Genomic DNA, 19,610 nt, shown 5'->3' with positions numbered 1-19,610 from the left:
AGACTAAGAATATGTTTTTCTCAAAGCAATATTAGAAAGATTTTTAATTGGCCATGCTGCATATTTATGGGATGCTGCTATTCACATTATAACTTAGATCCATGATAAATTGCTATCAATGGCAAAAGTGACAATTAATACACAAAAAAGGCGCTAAACATAGAATTATATGTTCGAGTAGTACTATTTAAACTGAACAAAAAAAGAGACAATAAATAAACAAAAACATTTACATATTTGTTTACCTATACCTTTGTTATAGGTAATAACAAATTGCGTTGCCATTTGATGTTAGTTCCTATTTAATTTTTAAAAATTTATTTTAACTTTTCTCAAGAGTACCATTATATGGATGAGGTGATTAGTTTGCTAATGCTTTATGGTCATCAATATGATTTACGGTGTTTGATGAGGAAGTCAGTTAATTTTTTTTAAAATAACAAACAACAAATTAAATATTAACTTACCTTGATCAAATGCTAAAAAAATAGCCCTGTATAATTTAATCTCAAAATAAATGTATGTTTTAATTGATTATTTTTAACACTTCACAGTTTAATTTTGTATGTAAAAATGTTTCAACAAATTAGCTATCGGATTGTAGTACTTTGGACCCGATTGTGTTTGGGAAAGCACACTTTGATGTTGGACGTAGGTCTACGTAGTTCACGCTATTTACAGGGAGGGGGCACCAGCGTAGGCAAACTCTTAGCTCTGAACAAGCCTTGCTAAAAAATCACCGTTCTCTCCACGGCAACAAAACAATATAGAGTAGGGTTGACGGCTACAAGCACAGAGGCTCCATCGACACGACAAGGCGTGAGTATTTTTAACCATATTTAAGAATAATTGAAGCAGAAATCTCGCAAATTAAGGTAATCGATGGCGGTTCTAAGCCGCGGTGTGGGTATTTCTCTTTTGTTTAGCGGTTAAGGCCCCTCTGTTTGAGACTTGAAGGGGGGCCATGTTGTTGAGTGTTTGGCTGATGTTTAAGCTCAGACAACAGCAAGTTGGCAATTAGCTCTCTTGATAGCTGTCGTTGGTTTTAAATTGCTTGCTAATAATGCTAAACGTTACTGTACAATCACACCAACAACATTTATTGTCGTCACTTGTGACAGTGTCAACGTTAACAGTTGACCATTGTTGAATTCGCGATTTTAACATAAAAATTTAGCGGTACAAACCAATAATAAACACGCGCAGGCCCGGCATTTAGCATTGGTTCGTTAGCCGTTTATGTTGCTAATGCTAACCCCCGTTACTAACACAATTTAACGTCAGTCGTGCTCTATTTCAGATATTAAACATTCCTCTATTACGTTATTATACACAATAGAGATCTTAACAGCTCCACACTTGGGCATTTTCAACGGAAATTCCCAATAAAACCCGTCAAAGCTACTAAGCTGGCTTGGATATTAGCAACGGGCTTGTTACCTAGCTTAATATAAGCTTCTGGTTTTATTTATCATATCAATGATAACTAAATGGTGAGTGTAATTAGACTTTTTGTGCATTAAGGTTACATTTAGGTTAACATTTATCATATATAATGTCTCCAACTGTTAGAATATTTAACCACTACCGCAATATAGTTGTAGCGCAGTGTTAGCTTAGCAATAGCTAAATGGAAGCTTGGTTACACTATATAGTTTTTTTTTTTGCTGCTTTTGTTTCTTATGTTATGCATTCCCCATGTCTGCCACATCACACTCCCAAAATAAAACTAGTTTCCTGGTGTGCAGGAAACACAATAAATGACATAAAAACCATAAACATTCATGGCTTAGAGTTAGCAGGTCAGGAATTAGTCTGAACCCAGCGAATACAATGAAATTACGCTCTATATTTAGCTTTGTTTAGAGTGCATCATCCCCCAACAAACCCTGGGTTGTCTAAAGTGATAATGAAGTGCCTACAAGTGATGATTGTAATTCTTATTTAAAAAATTACATCTTTAATTTGTAAATGAGAATCAATATAGTCTGTCTTGTTTGTGCAATGGCTTCTGGAATAACATTGCTATTGTATGTAAAGTTGATGCCACGTTGGAATTTTTCCCCATTTCTAATTTTGAAGGGCTTGATATTTTTCATATTAATTTACCTCTAGTTATTTCTTAATGTTATTACAACTTTAAAAATATCTTGCTGTGACCCTTCTTTATCAACTGTTACCATTTTCTCCTTGTCAATAAGGTCAAAATTTACCTGCAGCAGTACTGTGGTTGTACAACTTAAGTGAAGCTAATACAAATGAGCAAAACATCAGGCCCACTATGAGAACTTTACTGCGTCTCCAACTGTCAGGATTTTTATGACACCACGTTAACAAAACTGAAAATTGCAAAGTAAAAGCTGAGGTTTTTTTCTGCTCCTGAAATGTGGAATATATTGATTACTTTTGGCATTTATTTATTTTCATACAAGCATTTAAGTAAATAATAAACATAGTTTTGTAGCAAAATCTGGTTTGTCAGGCTATCTACTCCGTTAGCCAGACTGCAGCCAGCTGCTTAACTGACTGCTTATAAATGGCTTTAAAACAGCTTTACCTTCTTAAGAGAGATTGGTGGCACTCCTTTAATTTCCATACCATGACTTTTCTCTCTTTTTTTGTGAGGGAGAAACAAAGTTGCTGCTGACTTATTTATGCTTCATAAAGTTCCTCTGACAATCTAAAAAAAAAAAGTCACAAAATCAGTGACATTGGGAACTTTTTTTTTTTCCTAACCAGCATCTCAAAAATCTTGGTATATGATGACAACAGTACATTTCCAATGTATTTTTCTTGAAGAATGTACAGTTAAGCACATCAAGACAAGAAATTGTTTCCATTTGACTATCCGAGAACACGAGGGTGCAACAGTCTGACCTTTCACATATTGCGTTTTTCTTAGGCTTTCCCGTGGAATGAGCATTCCATGCAGCATCCTAGGCATGAATGACGTGGGTTGGCAGGAGACGAGAGGTGGGATGCTGCATGCAAATGGTGCTCCCGAATCAGGGGGTGTCCGGGTTCATGGCGGCGGGCCCCTGACTGCGGTCGGGGGTGGTGGACAGGCTCCTGGGGGGCCACATTTACAGGGTATGGATAGAAGTGCTAACCTTACCCCAGGTACGCCGCAGCCTCCGCTCAGCGGAAGATCTCAGGACGACGCCACAGTTGGATACTTCTTTCAGAGACAACATGGAGAGCAACTTGTGGGTTGCACTCCTAACAAGCACCGTTGGCCAACTGGAGATGCTAATCATGTTGATCAGGTAAATCGTAACTAGTAATGTTCTGATCTACTCTTTATTACATGGACATAGGCTGGTAAATATCCCCTCCATTTTTTTCTTTTTTAACTTCTAATCTGCGTTTTTATTTCTGAACTCAATATTTTTGTATTAAAGGAATAAAATGCTTTTAAGTTTAGTTAAAAAAACCCAATGTGGATAAAAATAAATAAAATTGATTTTGTGGAACTGTAGATCTCGTAAAGGAGATTTTGTCTTAAAAGCAAAAGAACAAACCTATATATCGAATGACTGGGATAGATGATTTACAGTTTGGACGTCATTGTGGTATGGATTTCTACTCATGAGTTTTTCTCTGGTTCCTTTTTACAGTTTCAGTGAACACATAACATTGAGTTAACTGCGTATCAAACAAATTCAAACACGTAGTTTGGACATTTTGCTCATCGTGTTCAATTGTAGGAACTAAGATCCTTGAATAAATGCATGTAAAGTTGATCATCTGCGATTGATTCCTAAATGAAAGAAGTTTCTTAGAGTTCAACATAAATCATCTATTTTATGACCAGAAAATATCTGGCATTTAGTTTATTTTTAAAAAATATTTTACATGTACTTCAATGCAACACAATTATCAATTTTTTTGTAATGGTATCTTAGATTAGTATTAAAAAAAAGAAAACAGATGGTAAAACTTGAAAATATTTTTTTGTGATATTGCAGCAAAATAAATGTTTTCTTACAAAACTGTGTTGTTTTTTTTAACATTAGGTTCGAACTGTAGATGAAATGAATTATGACTTTCAAGCTCTTGCTCTGGAGTCGAGAGGAATGGGAGAGGTAAGATATTTTAAATTAGATCTGTTATCCCTTCAGGATCATCTAATTCATTTTATCCCCAAAGAGAGAGACTAACTTCTGATCCTCTACAGCGGTCGAGAATACTTCCATAATTTAATCAGCATCACCTGGGAAAACAAATTGTTTTGACCTCTATTGAAAATTAAGTGTAAATTTCCCCATCCTACTATTGTAAAATCAATTTCTGCACATTCAGCCCAGCTCTACAGGCCGTTTTATTTTTTTTCTTCGTGCTACAGCTGATGCAAGGATTTGTGGTGTTGTTAAAACATTAATTATTGGTACACAAATTAATACAGAGGGTACTCTATAATTGGATTAAAAGTTGTTCCAATGGAGGAAGCTATTAGCTTTTTTGGGAGATCTCTGTATATATTCACACACATTGCAGTTCCTTCTTGCTTTAGTTATTAACAGTTGGAAAAATGTTTTTTTCTGTCTTTCTTTAAGCTTCTGCCAACAAAAAAGATCTGGGATTCTGATGAGCTAGCCAAGGATGGGCGGAAAGGGATGCTTCTTGGTGAAGAATGGAGGGAGAATGCATGGGGATCATCTCGTAAGTGGCTTTTATATCCTTAACGATGCAAAAATTATTCCAGCAGCAGCTAACTAATATTTTTGTTATTGTAGAAGTAGTTGTAACAACTAATGTATCTTTTTTTTGTCTAAATGCATAAACTAAAGAGCTAAAATGGATTCATAAGGAATTATTTAGAATGAACCATTTATTGAAGCTTTAACATGAGTTTATTCTGTCCGGCTACCCGAAAGCAGATCAAAAAAATTGCTTTGCTTAGTTCTAGAAAATCCAATTTTCTCTATCATTCTTCTCATTTTTGGACCTTTTTTCCAGATCATTCAGTGTCCCAGCCAATCATGGTACAGCGGCGGCCTGGGCAGGGTTTCCATGGGAACGGTGATACAAATTCTGTGCTTTCACCTCGCTCAGAAGGTGGCGGTCTGGGTGTGAGTATGGTGGAGTATGTCCTGAGCTCCTCCCCTGGTGACAAAATGGAAGGTCGCTACAGGAACGGCGGCTACGTAAGTTGCCACTTTTGTTTTTTTTTAATTTTCATTTTATTTTGTCTGTAAAATGATTCTAAACTGAATCTTCAATCATAGGGTGGAGGAGATACTGATCAAGATGGAAGAGAGAAAAGTGACGTACAGGAGAAAGTGTCACCTTTTGAGGAAGACAAAAGCCCTGAGATGAAGGTGGGGGAGGACAACGATCCAGCTAAATCCAACGGAAGAGGTCTGCTAAACGGCATGGATAGAGACTGCAAAGACTTCAAGTAGGTCTTCTTGCCTTAACAGCATCCTACAGCAGTTTGTAGAAGTTTTCCTTTTGAAAAATTTCAAAGCACTTCAATTAGGAATGCATCAGTCTGATTTCTGTAGCTCATGTCTGATTCACAAAGTTTTTTACCAGCGCAGATTTCAGTTATATTTTTAAAATGAACATACAAGACATTAGAACCTCAGTAGCATCTTTTTATCTTAGCCTCCCTGTTTTGAGCAGTCAATTATTTATATTGGAAGCAAAGGTGTTAGTAAAAGAAGTCTGTAAAATGAGGTTTAATTGAGAACCTTTACTCGGTTAAAACGGTTTTCTTTGTCCATCTATGCGACCTCAGTGAGGCTAAAATATCTAGCTTTCAGTCTTCTCCACTCAGTGCCAGCATTGTGGAGCTCGGTACGGCCTAGTCATAATAAACTATTGAAATCAGAACCTAGCTATTGCCAGAATACAACAATCCTAGAAACCAACGTTTCATAACTTAAGTTGTTCCAAACTGATTCTGTACGGTCTACTAATGGTGCACCAATTGATATCAAAATAACCTTGATGTTCTGGTGATAAGTGCTTTTATCTATTGTCTTTAACACTATTTAACCTTTTCTTATGTGTTGGGCCAAATGTTATTATAAATGGGGTTAGAACAACAGCAAGATGTCTTAGGTGTCACTGCTTTGACACAGAACACGGAACATAAAATCTAGATAAGTTACTCTAGAACTTGGACCCATTCTAGACCCACTCTAGAACTTGAACCCATATCTTCAAGCCTGTTTGAGTTATCTGATTGTCTCTGTTGTCTGGTGTGGACTGTTTCTCTCCACCCTGTGTCTCCTGTCTCTTCTAAAACAAACATGTCACACCCAGATAACCGACCAGGCAACTTTCTTAAAAGAAAAGTGTCAAAGTAATTGTAGGCTTGTGTGTGGGTAAAAAAAAAAAACAGTTGAAACAGTTTTTTAGTGAAATTATGGAACAATTTCTGTTTTCTACATAAAAATGTCTTTAATATCATGGCTACTTTATGCTTTGCTTTCGCAGTCCAACCCCTGGGAGCCGTCAATCTTCTCCCACTGAGGCTGTGGAGAGAATGGGTCCCACTCAGACGGGTTTGGAAATGATGGGGCAGCACCATCCGCATGTCCTCCAACAACAAAACCCAGCCCAGAACAAGGTTCCTAATGAGGACTTCCAGAGCCAGGAGGCCCAGAACATGGGCGGCATGGAGCAGGGGGCTGGTGTCGAGTCTTTACAGTTTGACTACGCTGGGAACCAGATCCAGGTCGACTCGTCAGGAACTCCAGTGGGATTGTTCGACTACAGCTCTCAGCAGCAGGTCCGTCTTGGAGCGGAGCGGATTTCTAAGATGTGTCCAGCTGTGTGCTCAGCAGATAACAATCCGTTACATGTCTGGGTTGTTTTCAGTTGTTCCAGAGATCAAATCCCCTGACAGTTCAGCAGCTCACTGCAGCGCAGCAACAGCAATATGCCCTGGCCGCAGCTCAACAGCAGCATCTCGGTACGATGGGCTGGTCTGCTCAGTGTCTACGTAATTATGCACACTTCAGCTACTTTGTGCTCTAATTTGTCTCGGTTGCATCGTGTTCTAAATGAGGTTTAATGTGGAAATATCAGTAACATCACTCTTCCTTATCTCCCAGCTGGACTCGCTCCTGCATTTGTGCCAAATCCTTACATCATTAACGCTGCGCCGCCCGGAGCCGACCCGTACACCGCCGCCGGCCTGGCAGCAGCAGCCACTCTAGCAGGTGATCGATCAGGCCACACTCATCCCATATTAGCTTCAGCTTGTTTTAAAATTCCTCAGATATTTTCCATGAATGGAACTTTAATGCAAACTTTTACATTTTTATTCGCCCCTACCCCCCAGGCCCCACAGTTGTCCCACCACAGTACTATGGTGTTCCTTGGGGTGTGTATCCAGCCAATCTTTTCCAGCAGCAGGCAGCATCAACTGCCAATCACTCGGCTAATCAGCAAGCATCCAATCAGGGACCAGGACCAGGCCAGCCACAGGTAAGAAAGGAGTTCTACTTCCTGTTTTAAACATTTTTGATTCCAGGTACACTTTTTCTAGGGCTGTTGTAAACGAATATTTTAGTAATCGAGTAATCTATCGATTATTCTTACGATTAATCGAGTAATCGGATAAAAAAAATTATAAAATGAAATATTGGTAAATCTGGCATAATACCGGTGTTACTATCAGATATCAATATCAGTCCAATTTTTCATATTTGAGCATCCCTAACAGTTGCTTTTTTGTAGTTTAGAAAACTAACCTGTAACAATAATAGCTCACTTTCTAAGTTAACCAGAAGAAAAGTTATAGAAAAATCTGAAATTCTATTTAATTTAATAACAAAGAGGCAGGCTCACAAATATGCTCATAAAAAATGTCTACAATCCAGCTTTTAGTTTATGTATTCATCTTCAGTGAGTTTAATAGATTAATTAAACTCACCTTGCCACCTAACCTGTCACGCTTTGGGTTTGAAAATACGGGAAATGCCGCCTGGAGTGGGAGGAGAGGGCGAATGAACGAACATGGGGTGGAGGGGAGGAAATAGACCAGCGGACTGACGAACCGTTAGACCGGGGGACGAACACGGGGGAAGCAATACGGGATATTTACGACACCTTCACTGGTCACACTCAGAAACTCATCTACCAGCCATGTACGATGCGCTCCGCCACCCGTTTCTTCAGACCGGGATATGAAATTTATTGTGCGGTTCGTCGGTAAAGCTACATTTACACGGTAAGCATCAGCTACTCAGCCGCCCGCCCTGTTCAGGCTATCCGCTCACCTCAGCGCTCTTCCCGCCGTTCGCTTTCAACCAGCAGCCCCGGAGGAGAAATGCTGCCGTACTCCAGGCATCCCCCCAGTCATTTTAAGGTCGGGCATTATCACCAATCAATAAAATCCCCACGGGCCAATCTTGAAGATTGGACTTTATGCCGCTGAGACTTAGCTTTTGTCAACCACTCAGAGGCGGAAGTGAGAGCTCCGCGCAACGCAAATGAAGTCCCGGCCGGAACACGGTGCGCTAACTAATAAAACATAAATTAACGAAGCTTCGAGGCAGGTAAATTTTCCTCGAGGAATTTTAGTAATCGAGGTACTCGAATCATTCGAGGAATCGTTTCAGCCCTAACTTTTTCTACTCAGAATTTGGATAGTAGGCTGATTACAGCTTTTCATAGGGAGTGTTTTATTGTTTTGACCAAAAGGAACAGACAGATTTTGTTTAAAAGTTTCAGGAAGATTTTTTTTTTTTTTTACCCCAATGAAGAGTAATTATACACTATGCAGATGTATTCACTGTCTAAACCACACATTTCTTGTTTTTGTAAAAGAAAACACTTTTTGTTATCTGAAGTGCATGAAATCTAAAATCTTTTATGGTACTTTTGGCTTTCCTAACCAGTGCTTCTTGATACAAACTGTACTGCTACAAAGTATTATTGGATTATTGACACAAGTTCAAGATTTAAACTTTTAATTATAACATTCTGAGGACTCATAAGTGATTATTGTTGTATCCATTGCCTGCATGCAACCTTCATGTTGCAATTTAATGTGACAAACCATCAAAAGAATGGTTTGTCACAAGGCAAACCATACCTACAGACTTGTGTGTGTATATATAGTGTGTTGGTATATAAATATACGTATGCACATATGTATATGTATATTTAGAATAGGTAATCTAGACTAAATATACATGCAGCTGTTCTATGAAAACAAACAAAAACACTAAAAAACATGAGGTTGTTAAAGACTTGAGGCCTGGGCAGAGGTTGACTTCTAAATATACACCCAGAGCCACATTGGTTAGTGAGGTTAAAAGCATATCCATGCAAGAATGGCCTAGTCAAAGTCTAATCATCGTCTATGGATGGTCTGCATTTTGCTGCTTAGCTGTACAAAGCTGGCAGAGACATGTCCTTAAAAGACTTGCAGGTCTGAGAAAAAGGTGTTTCAACAAAAGATTTACTCTTGTGGCTCAAATGATGATGATAAAAAAATAACACTTGGTAAAGCATCATCAAACCATTTTTATATTTTCTTCCACATAATTATGTGAAATGTGAAAAAATCAACAACTGTTTCCTAGAAACTGTCAGAGCCGTCTGAAAACCTGATATTCCGGGTCAAGCACACAGACTTCAATTCTAAACTGTATTCATGTTTCATATTAACACCTTTTGAAATAACAAATGCTGTTTGTTTTTTATGGGTATGACTTGCCTAAATGTGGGTGTCAGTCGTTGTTTTGTGTTTTTTTTTTCTCTTTTCTTTTTTCTTTAACTACCAACCTATCAGGGGTCTACAGATGAAAAATTTCTCTTGTGGCTAAATATGTTTAATATGCACTGTCCTTTATGAAATAATTTCAATTCAACCTTTCAACCACTTATGTGATTAAAACAGTTTAATTTAGGTTAAAAGGACAGAAAAGTGAAGGTTTGCATTTCAAGGAGTGAGTTACCACTAACACATGACTGAGTTAGTGGGAGAAAAAAAAACATAACATTTTTCTCTTATCTCCTTCAGGTGATGCGCACAGGAACCAACCAGCGACCTCTTACACCGGGACAAGGCCAACAAAGTCAGCAGGAGTCGTTAGCTGCAGCTGCTGCTGCAAACCCGGCCCTAGCTTACGCAGGAATGCCTGGTTAGTACAAGGCTTTATGCAGGCAGGCACAGGCTGGCCATCTTTAATAACCATTTGTTCTCTCTTTGTGATTCTAAAAGAGCAGCGCGGTTAAGACGTTAAATTTAACTCATGCCAACATTAATCTTTTATTTTTATTAACATTCGTTTTTATTTACTGCCCAGGCTACCAGGTGTTGGCCCCTGCCGCCTATTACGACCAAACTGGAGCCTTGGTAATGGGCCCTGGAGCTCGGACTGGTCTGGGCGGCCCTGTTCGTCTCGTACAAACCCCCCTCCTCATTAACCCAGCAGCAGCGCAGGCTGGTAAGAGCGTGTCATCCTCTGCTATAGATGTTGGCGGGCAGAGTTTTTGTGGTTCATGAAATAAATCCAACTAACACCAACGTTTATCGGCAGCAGCCGTATCTGCATCCGGCTCCGGTAACAACATGTCTGGACCCCCAGCCAACGGTCTGTACCGCTCCATGCCTCAACCTCAGCCTCAGCCGCAGCAGCAGCAAGCACCCCCACCCAGCAGCGGCCTGACCTCCAGCTCGTTCTACGGTTCTGGATCGGTCCCCAACACCTCCCAGAGCAGCTCTCTTTTCTCTCATACCTCTGGTGCGCCGCCCAGTTCCTCCCTGGGCTTCAGCAGCACAGGCGGCTCGCTCGGTGTGGGTCTGGGCTCTGCCCTCGGAGGTTTTGGCTCTTCAGGTCAGTGGATGAACAACAAGCACAAAAATCAGCATCTTAATGATTTATCTCCAATTTATCAGTGGCATTGCGTTTAGTTTTGTTTTAGGTCAAGGTTTCTAACTTTGGTCCTGTGTTTTTTGGTTGTTTTTTTCCCCAGTGTCCAGTTCAACCAGTAGCAGTGTGTCTCGCAGGGACTCTCTGTTGGCGAGTTCTGACTTGTACAAGCGCGGTGGCAGCAATTTAACCCCTATTGGTCAACCATTTTACAACAGCCTGGGTTACTCCTCTTCACCCAGTCCGATTGGCTTAACACCAGGTCACTCCCCGCTCACTCCTCCACCCTCCCTGCCCTCTTCTCACGGGTCATCCTCCAGCCTTCACCTAGGTAAGCATACGGATGCTGAAACGTGATTAATCGATTAAAATCATTTTCAACTAATTTAGTAATTGATTAATCATTAGCTGGACTATACTGGCTCAAAAAGGACCATTTGCTAAAGAAACAACAGACTCGGAGCATTAATTAAGCCAAAACTGTATGAAGTATACATACATTTTGCATTTCAGATTAAAAAAAACAACCTTTTTAAATATTTTAGGTGGCTTGACGAACGGCAGCGGGCGTTACATTTCTGCTGCTCCAGGAGCCGAGGCCAAATATCGCAGTGCTGGCGGCACGTCCAGCCTGTTCAACTCCAGCAGCCAGCTGTTCCCGCCCTCTCGACCCCGCTACAGCCGCTCTGATGTCATGCCTTCTGGACGCAGCCGCCTCCTCGAAGATTTCAGGAACAACCGTTTCCCGAACCTCCAGCTCCGTGACTTACCAGGACACATGGTGGAGTTCTCTCAAGACCAGCACGGATCCAGGTAACTGACTAAAACAAGTTTTTAACTTGAATTTTTTTTTATTGAAAAGAGAACAAAACAATGTGACCGTTACTTCTGATTATTGTGTTGCCACTAGGTTTATTCAGCAGAAGCTGGAGAGGGCCACACCTGCTGAGAGGCAAATGGTGTTTGGAGAGATTCTTCAAGCAGCATATCAACTAATGACTGATGTGTTTGGAAATTATGTCATCCAGAAGTTCTTTGAGGTTTGGAAACATTTTTTTTTTTTTAATCACTACTACAATGAAGTTTTAACTTTTTGCATAATATATCTATTGCAATGGTTTTTTTATTCTTCACAGTTTGGAAGTGCAGACCAGAAGCTGGCTTTGGCAACACGCATTCGGGGGCATGTCCTACCCTTGGCTCTGCAGATGTATGGCTGCAGAGTCATTCAGAAAGCCTTGGAGTCCATTTCCTCAGACCAGCAGGTAATTGTAAGTGAGCTTTTACTCTTCTAACAGTTTTTCTATTTAATTTGTGTATCTTTTTCACACACTTTAACTTCAATTTAACCATGATATCTCCTCCTCTTGGTTTGTGTTTTTGTTTATTTTTCTCCCCTCAGAGTGACATTGTTCGGGAGTTGGACGGCCACGTGTTAAAATGTGTGAAGGACCAGAACGGGAACCATGTGGTGCAGAAATGCATTGAATGCGTCCAGCCTCAGGCTCTGCAGTTCATCATTGATGCCTTCCAGGGACAGGTAGCATTATTGCTATTTTATTATTTTTATACAAGTTTATCAGCGTCAACAAAAGCTCAGCCCCCATTTTGTATGTTTAATGTTTTTAATATCAATGCCACACTTAATATTTAATTTTATTTTAGAATTATGTTTAATTTAATTAGGCAAAGAGTCTCTGCCAGGAATTATCTCAAATGATCAACATCCTGCATATTCAGCTTTATTTTTAGGTGGCCACTGATGAATGGAGTGAGAGCAGTTAGTCACTCAGACCCTAATTAATAAAATCAGTCTCGATCATGACCCCGATATTAATTAGGACTGAAACGATTAATCATCATGATGAATAGATTTTTGAAATAGTCGTCACCTAATTTAGTAATCGATTAACTGGAGTATGGAGACTGAAAAAGGCCAATTGCTAAAAAAAAAAAAACTATATTCTGAGCAGTAATTAAGCAAAAAATAATAATTACACATTTTGCTTTTACAATATTAAAGAAAAAAGCAACTTTGACAAAATGTCTTACCTTAGTAAGGAGTTGAATTGTTTATTTGCACATAATGTATTTCTAATATTGTATAAAACAGTCTTAATTGAAAAATCTGCAGAAAAATTGCCAATTTTTTATTGTTTACTTTAACCAATTGTCAGGATAATCAAAATAGTTAGTTGCAGTCCCACTATTAATACTTGTAGTCAGATTACTTTAGTCTGAAAATTGGCTTTATTTCACACTAATTTTAGCAATTTCATTTATCATGCATGTTCCATTTTTTTTCTTCTTTTTTTTTCTCAAAAAACAAACCTAAATTCTCTTGTTTTGAAGGTTTTTGTTCTTTCCACACATCCTTATGGGTGCCGAGTGATTCAAAGGATTTTGGAGCACTGCACTCAGGAGCAAACTCTGCCCATCCTGGAGGAGCTGCATCAGCACTCTGAACAGCTGGGCCAGGTGAGCACACCCACTCCGTAGTTTCAGATTCACCCCTGGAAGCTGTAACGTTTGTTTGCAAGGTGCGGCGCCAGATGTGTCCTGTGGTCTCTGCATGTCTCCTCCATGTTTGAGCATTTCACTGTCATTGTGGTTTGATACGTGTAAAAGTCTAAAGATGAATGTAATTGAACTGTTAGCTGTCATGACATCTTGATGTGATTATTTAAACATCCACCCTGCCCCCCCTCACTTATTCCATCTAGAAATATCAAGGCGTTTCATTGGAGATGACACCCAAAACATATTATACAGTGTCCCGTGATGCACTGTTCAAGGTCAGAGCAATTTGCCTCTCTTGCGGATGTCCCCATTCTCCTCTCCTGTTTCCTCCTTTTGTTTTTCCCATATATTCTCCAAAAATGTTAACATTTAGTTATCAAACTCTCAACTTTCACAAACCTCTTTTTAACCCACTGAACAGCATTTTTATTTTCTTTTGCTTCCTCCCTTCTTGCTCACATGTCTGTCTCCCCGCATTTTGCCCGCAGCACATTCTGATCAATCTGTTTTCTTCTCTTTGTTTTGATTTGTTGAAATGACCTTATTGGAGCGTCCTGAAAACGTCAAAGCTCTACATTTCCAAAAAGAAGCAACACAAATGTATTTAAACAGATTGATCTAGAAATGAATGTGAGGGCAAAAAAACAATAAATACAATAAAAATCAAGGTGGAGACTACAGTGGCTTCCCAGCAAATGACTGCTTTAATAAAACTGGCAATTGAGTCTTTGTTTATTGCTTGGTGAGGGTGAGTTTTTGTCTCCATCTTGCCACTAAAATCACACCCATAACTGACTATCACCTATTTCTGAAGGGGCAAAGATGCTATTGGTTGCATTGTCTGGTCAGCAACCCTCCAAACCAGCAGCATCTATTTTGTCTGACCTTCCGCAGTGATGTAGTATTCGACATACTACAAATGGGGGTGTCACTCATTTGTCAGCCTGTAGAAATGCATGATTATTTCTCACCAGTTGAAACCAGTGGTGAAAATATTTTTTGCATGATTGTGAATTGAAATTAAAATTGTGTCTCTAAGATTTTTTTCTGTTTCTGTTTTGAGTAATTCCGTTTTAAACTGCTCTGGTTGCGCTCACGTCTCCGCTGCCTCCTGCAGGATCAGTACGGTAACTACGTCATTCAGCATGTGTTGGAGCACGGCAGACCCGAGGACAAGAGCAAGATAGTGGCAGAGGTTCGAGGAAAGGTTTTGGTCCTGAGCCAACATAAATTTGCGAGGTAAGTGGGAACAAAGAAAAACCCAGAGCCACTAGTTTTAATTTAAGCTATTTCTGGTTACATTTTCAGCAATATTTAAATGATTTCACCGATTAAAAAAAAAAAAAATAAATAAATACTATGAATGCTTGAAGTGCTTCTTGTTTATACTGCACTCATTTGTTATATCTGTGAGTTGCTTTGATGGTAAATGTTGAATTTATTTTAAATTACAATGAACTTCCTACAAGCTTGGCATTTCATAAATCCCAATTTCTTAAAAATGAAATCTTCATAAACAAAAAAAAAATATTGAATTGATAAAAATAAACATCTGAGCCCTTTACAGTGAACTTAATCGCATTAAAAATAAACTAGGTCTCTGCCGAGTCCTGATGAGGTCTTTTACGGTGAATCAAGAACTCATCCTGTCTCTCATTATGCAGGATGAACCGTGAGAGCTCTTTGACTATTTTGAGTTTCTGAAAACCTGCTGTGGTTAGATTGTGGTGGATAATTATATGGTGGTGGCAACATATCTGGGTCTGATCAGCCTACACTTGGCCGAGAGCGCTCATGGTAATTTAATGTAACATTCTTTGCAGTGCAAAAGGAATCTCTCCAAGCAGCTGAAATGAATAATCCACAATCTTTATTTGGATAAATAAGGTGCTACGAGCTGGACACATGGGATAGGTAGAGCAGCGACCACACCTCCAAATTGCATATAGCCCCGTCCACCAAAGGAAATCATGCTCTTTAGGCTGCAATCAAAATGTAGCCTAAAGAGCTGCAAATCAGTTGTGGAGTTGGATTTATCAGACTAGTGGTGGGGGGGAAAAAGTGAGCCATTGCACTTTTAAGAGTCGCAGCTCAACTCAGCATGATTGATGAAAAACAGCTGTTGGATTTTATGCGCATGGTTGCGTTTAACTGCACTTGTTGGAAGCTCTGCACAGACTTCAGTGCTTGATTGCAATTATTTGTATGGAAACTCCTTAATGAGGAAATGTTTATAGTGCAGATATGACGCATGTAGTGATGGGACAGTCAGGAAGGCAGCGGGGGAGAAGTGATTTAGTGAGGGCCAAATACGCAGGAGCATCGGAGTTTCTTACAGTCAAACTTTCTTGGAGGTTCTGAAGTTGGTAGAGGTGAAGTTTGTTTAAATGTTGGCGTGCACTCGGTAGTCCTACAAAGAAATAGGTTTATCTAATTGATAATCTGCAATAAGACACAAAGGTGAAACACTTTGTTGGATCTCTGTCAATTGTATTGACCACATATCGGGGAAGGAAAACATCCAGACCAGATTTCACCTTTACACTTAAACCGTGCCCTCGCTCTGGCGTTGATTTGTCTGTAACAGTACCTCATGTGTCCCCAGTAACGTCGTGGAGAAGTGTGTGATCCACTCCTCGCGTGCAGAGAGGGCCCTTCTGATAGACGAGGTGTGCTGCCAGAAAGACGGGCCCCACAGCGCCTTGTACACCATGATGAAGGACCAGTACGCCAACTACGTTGTCCAGAGAATGATTGACATGGCAGAGCCTGCTCAGAGGAAAATCATCATGCACAAGGTAAGCGCAGCGTGTGTGAGCAGTGCATGACTTCATGACAACATGTCAGTCATCCAAAGCAGCAGGGCAGCTGCTCATGACTCAGTTCCCCTCACCTTTTAAGCTACATTCTCAAAAGCTTAAGAGATCTTAACCATCTTTCACAATCATCTGCTGTTCTGTGCCACTCCTTTTTTTTCCCCCAACAAGTAAAGGCATCACATGACACCTTTTTTTCTCTCTCTCCTTTGAAGCAATAGTCAAATAAATTGTTGTGAATAAAATTTAATAAATCTGTGTTCACAAAGCTAATCAGTGATTCATTTTGAGTTGAGAAAAGTTTGAAGAGTTTGTGAAATTTATGTCTGCAAATGATTCAAGGAAGTAGTAATTATGATGTATTTATTCAGCTTTTTTCTAATTTATCATTCCATCTCAGTCTGCGGAAATAAAAATGAATAAGAAAAAAAAGTTATGATTTACAAAGCCAAAACTCTCTGATGTTTATCAGAAATATCTGGTATTTTTCCCATTTCTGTCTTGTTTTGAAGTTGAATAATAATTGTATTTTTTTCTAATGGGTTTTCTTGTGTCTCCTCGTCTTAGATCCGGCCTCACATTGCCACTTTGCGCAAGTACACATACGGGAAGCACATTCTGGCTAAACTAGAAAAGTACTACATGAAGAGCGGCGGCTCTGAACTCGGCCCCATCGGCGGCCCCACAAACGGACTGATGTAATCGACACTCTGGGTCCCCTGAAGAAGCGGAGGAGTGTGAAGCCCAAACCCCCTGTCCTGTGAGACCTTGCTCCTTTAGCCATAGGCCTTTGATGCGATCGGTCATCCCTTTTTTTCTCTGGGTTGGGGGGCTATTTACCAAAAACAACAAAAAACAAAAAGACAAGTCAATTTCACCTAAGAATGCTGTGACAACTGACCCCTGCCACTCTGCCACCCCTGAAAAAGTACCCAGGGGCTGCACAGTCAGCAGGCTACCTTCTGATTTTTGTTTAGGTTTTTTTTTTCTTTCCTGGGTAAAGCACAAGCCCGTTGTTAATGATGTAATCGATGTATTTGACTGGTTTTCATATTGTACATTTAATTTTTTTTACCTTGTAAATTCTCTGTAGAAAAAAAAAAGAAATTATTACACATTTGCTGAAATTTAAAATTCTTACAATTAACACCAGCAAGTGACTTTATAAAGCAAAACTGAGTGATTCTTTTGAAACACAATTCCTATTGTTTTTCTAGCCAGAATTAATATGTCAGCTGTCCTGATGGAGCTCTAGGTGATTGAATTTTATATTTGTATAATATCCCACGCACAGTACAAGTGTTTTTTCACATGCCAAAGCAGCTAAATGAGTTAGTTTTCAAACGGCACTAAAGATTATGGATTTTTTTGGGGGGGTGAGCAGTGTGTGCCACAGTCGCCCTGAGGTCCTCCAGACCCCTTTTTTCTTCAGCTCGCCGTTGGGGATTGGTGCTTTAGTCTTGGGTTCATGTTCCACTTGTGGCTTTTTCTCGCCTCCAGACTTTGTCGGGGGAGCCGCGTGTTTACTCCAGCAGCTCCGAGGCGGCCTCGCGTTTCGGTACTACGGACAAGTCCGAGCTGCTGCATTCATGGAGCCCCTGTTCTTTTTGAGCCGTTCTTCTTACCCTCATGCAGTTTGTTGTTCTGGGGTTAATGAAAGTAAAAAAATAAATAAATAGAAGAGCTACAAATTGATTTAAAAAAAAAATGAAAAAAGAAGAAGTGGAGCATGAGGTTTGGTTGTACAGCAGGTTTATTCTTAACTTGAGAGCTTTTACCTAGGGGATAGCAGGGTTGGGGGGCAGGAAATGCGTTCGCATGCCTTGACGGGTTTTAATCCTTGGAATGATTATTTTGTTTTGTTGTTTCTTTCCCCCCACTTTTTATCATGTTTTGTGTAACATCTGTCTCGTAGTTGGAGATGATTACTGCCCTAGAAAACAGTATATTTACGTACTGAATAATCATCTCTTTCGTAGAAGTAGTTGAGCGACGTATAGCATCTTTATGTACGAGTAAAATTGTTGCTTATTAGGTGGGATGGAGGCGGCTTGCAGTGAGGATGAAACTCCCACCGATTAGAAGGTCAGAGCAGAGTCCAAAAGACAGGAAAGGGATAAAAAAAAAAAGTGATGTGGAGCTCATCCCATCTTTTTGTCCGAGGTGAAATGAACTAGAAGTAGTGAGATGATTTAAGGAAAGGGATGTTTAAATAACTTTTTGTATCTTTTTTTTTCCTTTTTAATATATAAATATATATAAATAGGGTTTTTTTTTCATTTGGTTGGGTTTGCAAGTGCAGCGGTGGAGGCCGGCGAAGGCCATCAAGACTTATACAATTCACCTGTAATGCTCGTAGTTATGGCTTCTTTGCTTCTTATGAATTGTAGATTTCATGTAGTATATGTGCAGTTAATAAGTGTAAGATTATTAGTTAAATCAAAAATATGTTTAGCTGTGGTGTTTTTTTTGACAGGCTTTGCTCTAAATTTGTAGTGATGCTTTTATTTCGTCTGTACAGTTGTACATTTGTAAACGTTGATGCTGTAAATGGGATGTCTTTTACACTTTTTGAGGGGAGGAAAAAAAAAGAAGCAAAAATTGTGCATTTAGATATGTGTGTGTATATTCATCACTCCTTTCCCCTTGAATATAATGTATACAGTTTTATTTGATCAAGTGGTATTTTAAAAGGAAAAAAAAATATGGCTTTGCAATCTGGCATGATTTTTTTGTTTGTTTTTTTGTTTTGTTTTTTTAATCTGTTATGGAAAGGCCAGCCTCTATTTGTACTGAAGCTGAAACATCAACCGTTTGTCTCTAATTTGTGACAGTCTACTAAAATCGAGGTTGCATTTAGTCCTCTCTGCTACCATGGAAACTTCACAAGATATGACGAGAATTATTTTTGTACAGATGAGTGCTGTGTTTTGGAACAGCCACAACCTTGTAAGCAAAAGCAATGTAAAATATTGTCAATTATATAAATATGAACATATGAGTTTTTGTCACACTGTCAGTCATGTACATTTTCAGGTGGCCTTATGTACATTTCCAGATGTTAGATGAAGAAAACAAACTCATTTTTTTTGGAAGCAGAATTGTCACTATGTATGATTAAATTGTTCTTCTAACATTTCAATCCATTTGTTGTGGTTCTTCAGTTTTTGAGTTGGGGGAAAAGGGGCTCAAAGTGCAGCATGTGGGCCATTTGTGACCGTAATAATACGCGTCTCTGGACTGCAATTAAAGACTGGTAAAAAAAAGTTTGATATGCCAACAGAGGGATCAGATTTTCTTTGATGCTTCTCAAAAATGGCACTGGCCATTTTAAAAACTTAATAGAAAATGTTAGTTGCAACAACACAATGTATTTCTTTCCTTAGACTGTTTTCACTGCTTTAATTTTAATTTTATAGCCAACAGGACTACA

General features: G+C 39.3%; 1 protein-coding gene across 8 annotated transcripts; it reads left to right on the top strand.

Moving 5' to 3' along the window:
* The first annotated feature begins 676 nt into the window (after nt 1-676).
* pum2 (pumilio RNA-binding family member 2) lies at nt 677-19,319 on the top strand. Of its 8 annotated transcripts, none has more exons than XM_014997520.2 (23): nt 677-819; nt 2,903-3,266; nt 4,017-4,085; nt 4,557-4,662; nt 4,960-5,147; nt 5,229-5,401; nt 6,448-6,742; nt 6,832-6,925; nt 7,068-7,175; nt 7,298-7,443; nt 9,989-10,109; nt 10,275-10,415; nt 10,512-10,805; nt 10,945-11,172; nt 11,387-11,654; nt 11,752-11,881; nt 11,978-12,112; nt 12,244-12,381; nt 13,194-13,319; nt 13,565-13,636; nt 14,479-14,600; nt 15,967-16,159; nt 16,745-19,319. In XM_014997520.2, the coding sequence occupies exons 2-23, from the start codon at nt 2,916-2,918 to the stop codon at nt 16,877-16,879; spliced, it is 3,633 nt and encodes a 1,210-aa protein (XP_014853006.1). In that variant the 5' UTR covers nt 677-819; nt 2,903-2,915; the 3' UTR covers nt 16,880-19,319. The 8 variants fall into 8 exon arrangements, with proteins under 8 accessions (XP_014853006.1, XP_014853005.1, XP_014853002.2 ...); XM_014997519.2 differs by having other exon boundaries at nt 10,509-10,805; XM_014997516.2 differs by having other exon boundaries at nt 6,832-6,955.
* Nucleotides 19,320-19,610: the final 291 nt, after the last annotated feature.

Source organism: Poecilia mexicana, unplaced genomic scaffold, assembly GCF_051168715.1.
Source record: "Poecilia mexicana isolate PSO_F unplaced genomic scaffold, ASM5116871v1 scaffold_21, whole genome shotgun sequence".
Taxonomy (NCBI): domain Eukaryota; kingdom Metazoa; phylum Chordata; class Actinopteri; order Cyprinodontiformes; family Poeciliidae; genus Poecilia; species Poecilia mexicana.
This window is presented reverse-complemented; position numbering and strand designations above follow the sequence as displayed.

Coding starts and splice junctions, on each gene's coding strand:
- pum2 (XM_014997514.2), top strand. CDS start 2,916: ATGAGCATTCCATGCAGCATCCTAGGCATGAATGACGTGGGTTGGCAG. Junction 10,416..10,508: donor CCCAGCAGCAGCGCAGGCTG/GTAAGAGCGTGT, acceptor GTTTATCGGCAG/CAGCCGTATCTGCATCCGGC. Junction 14,601..15,966: donor AGCCAACATAAATTTGCGAG/GTAAGTGGGAAC, acceptor ATGTGTCCCCAG/TAACGTCGTGGAGAAGTGTG.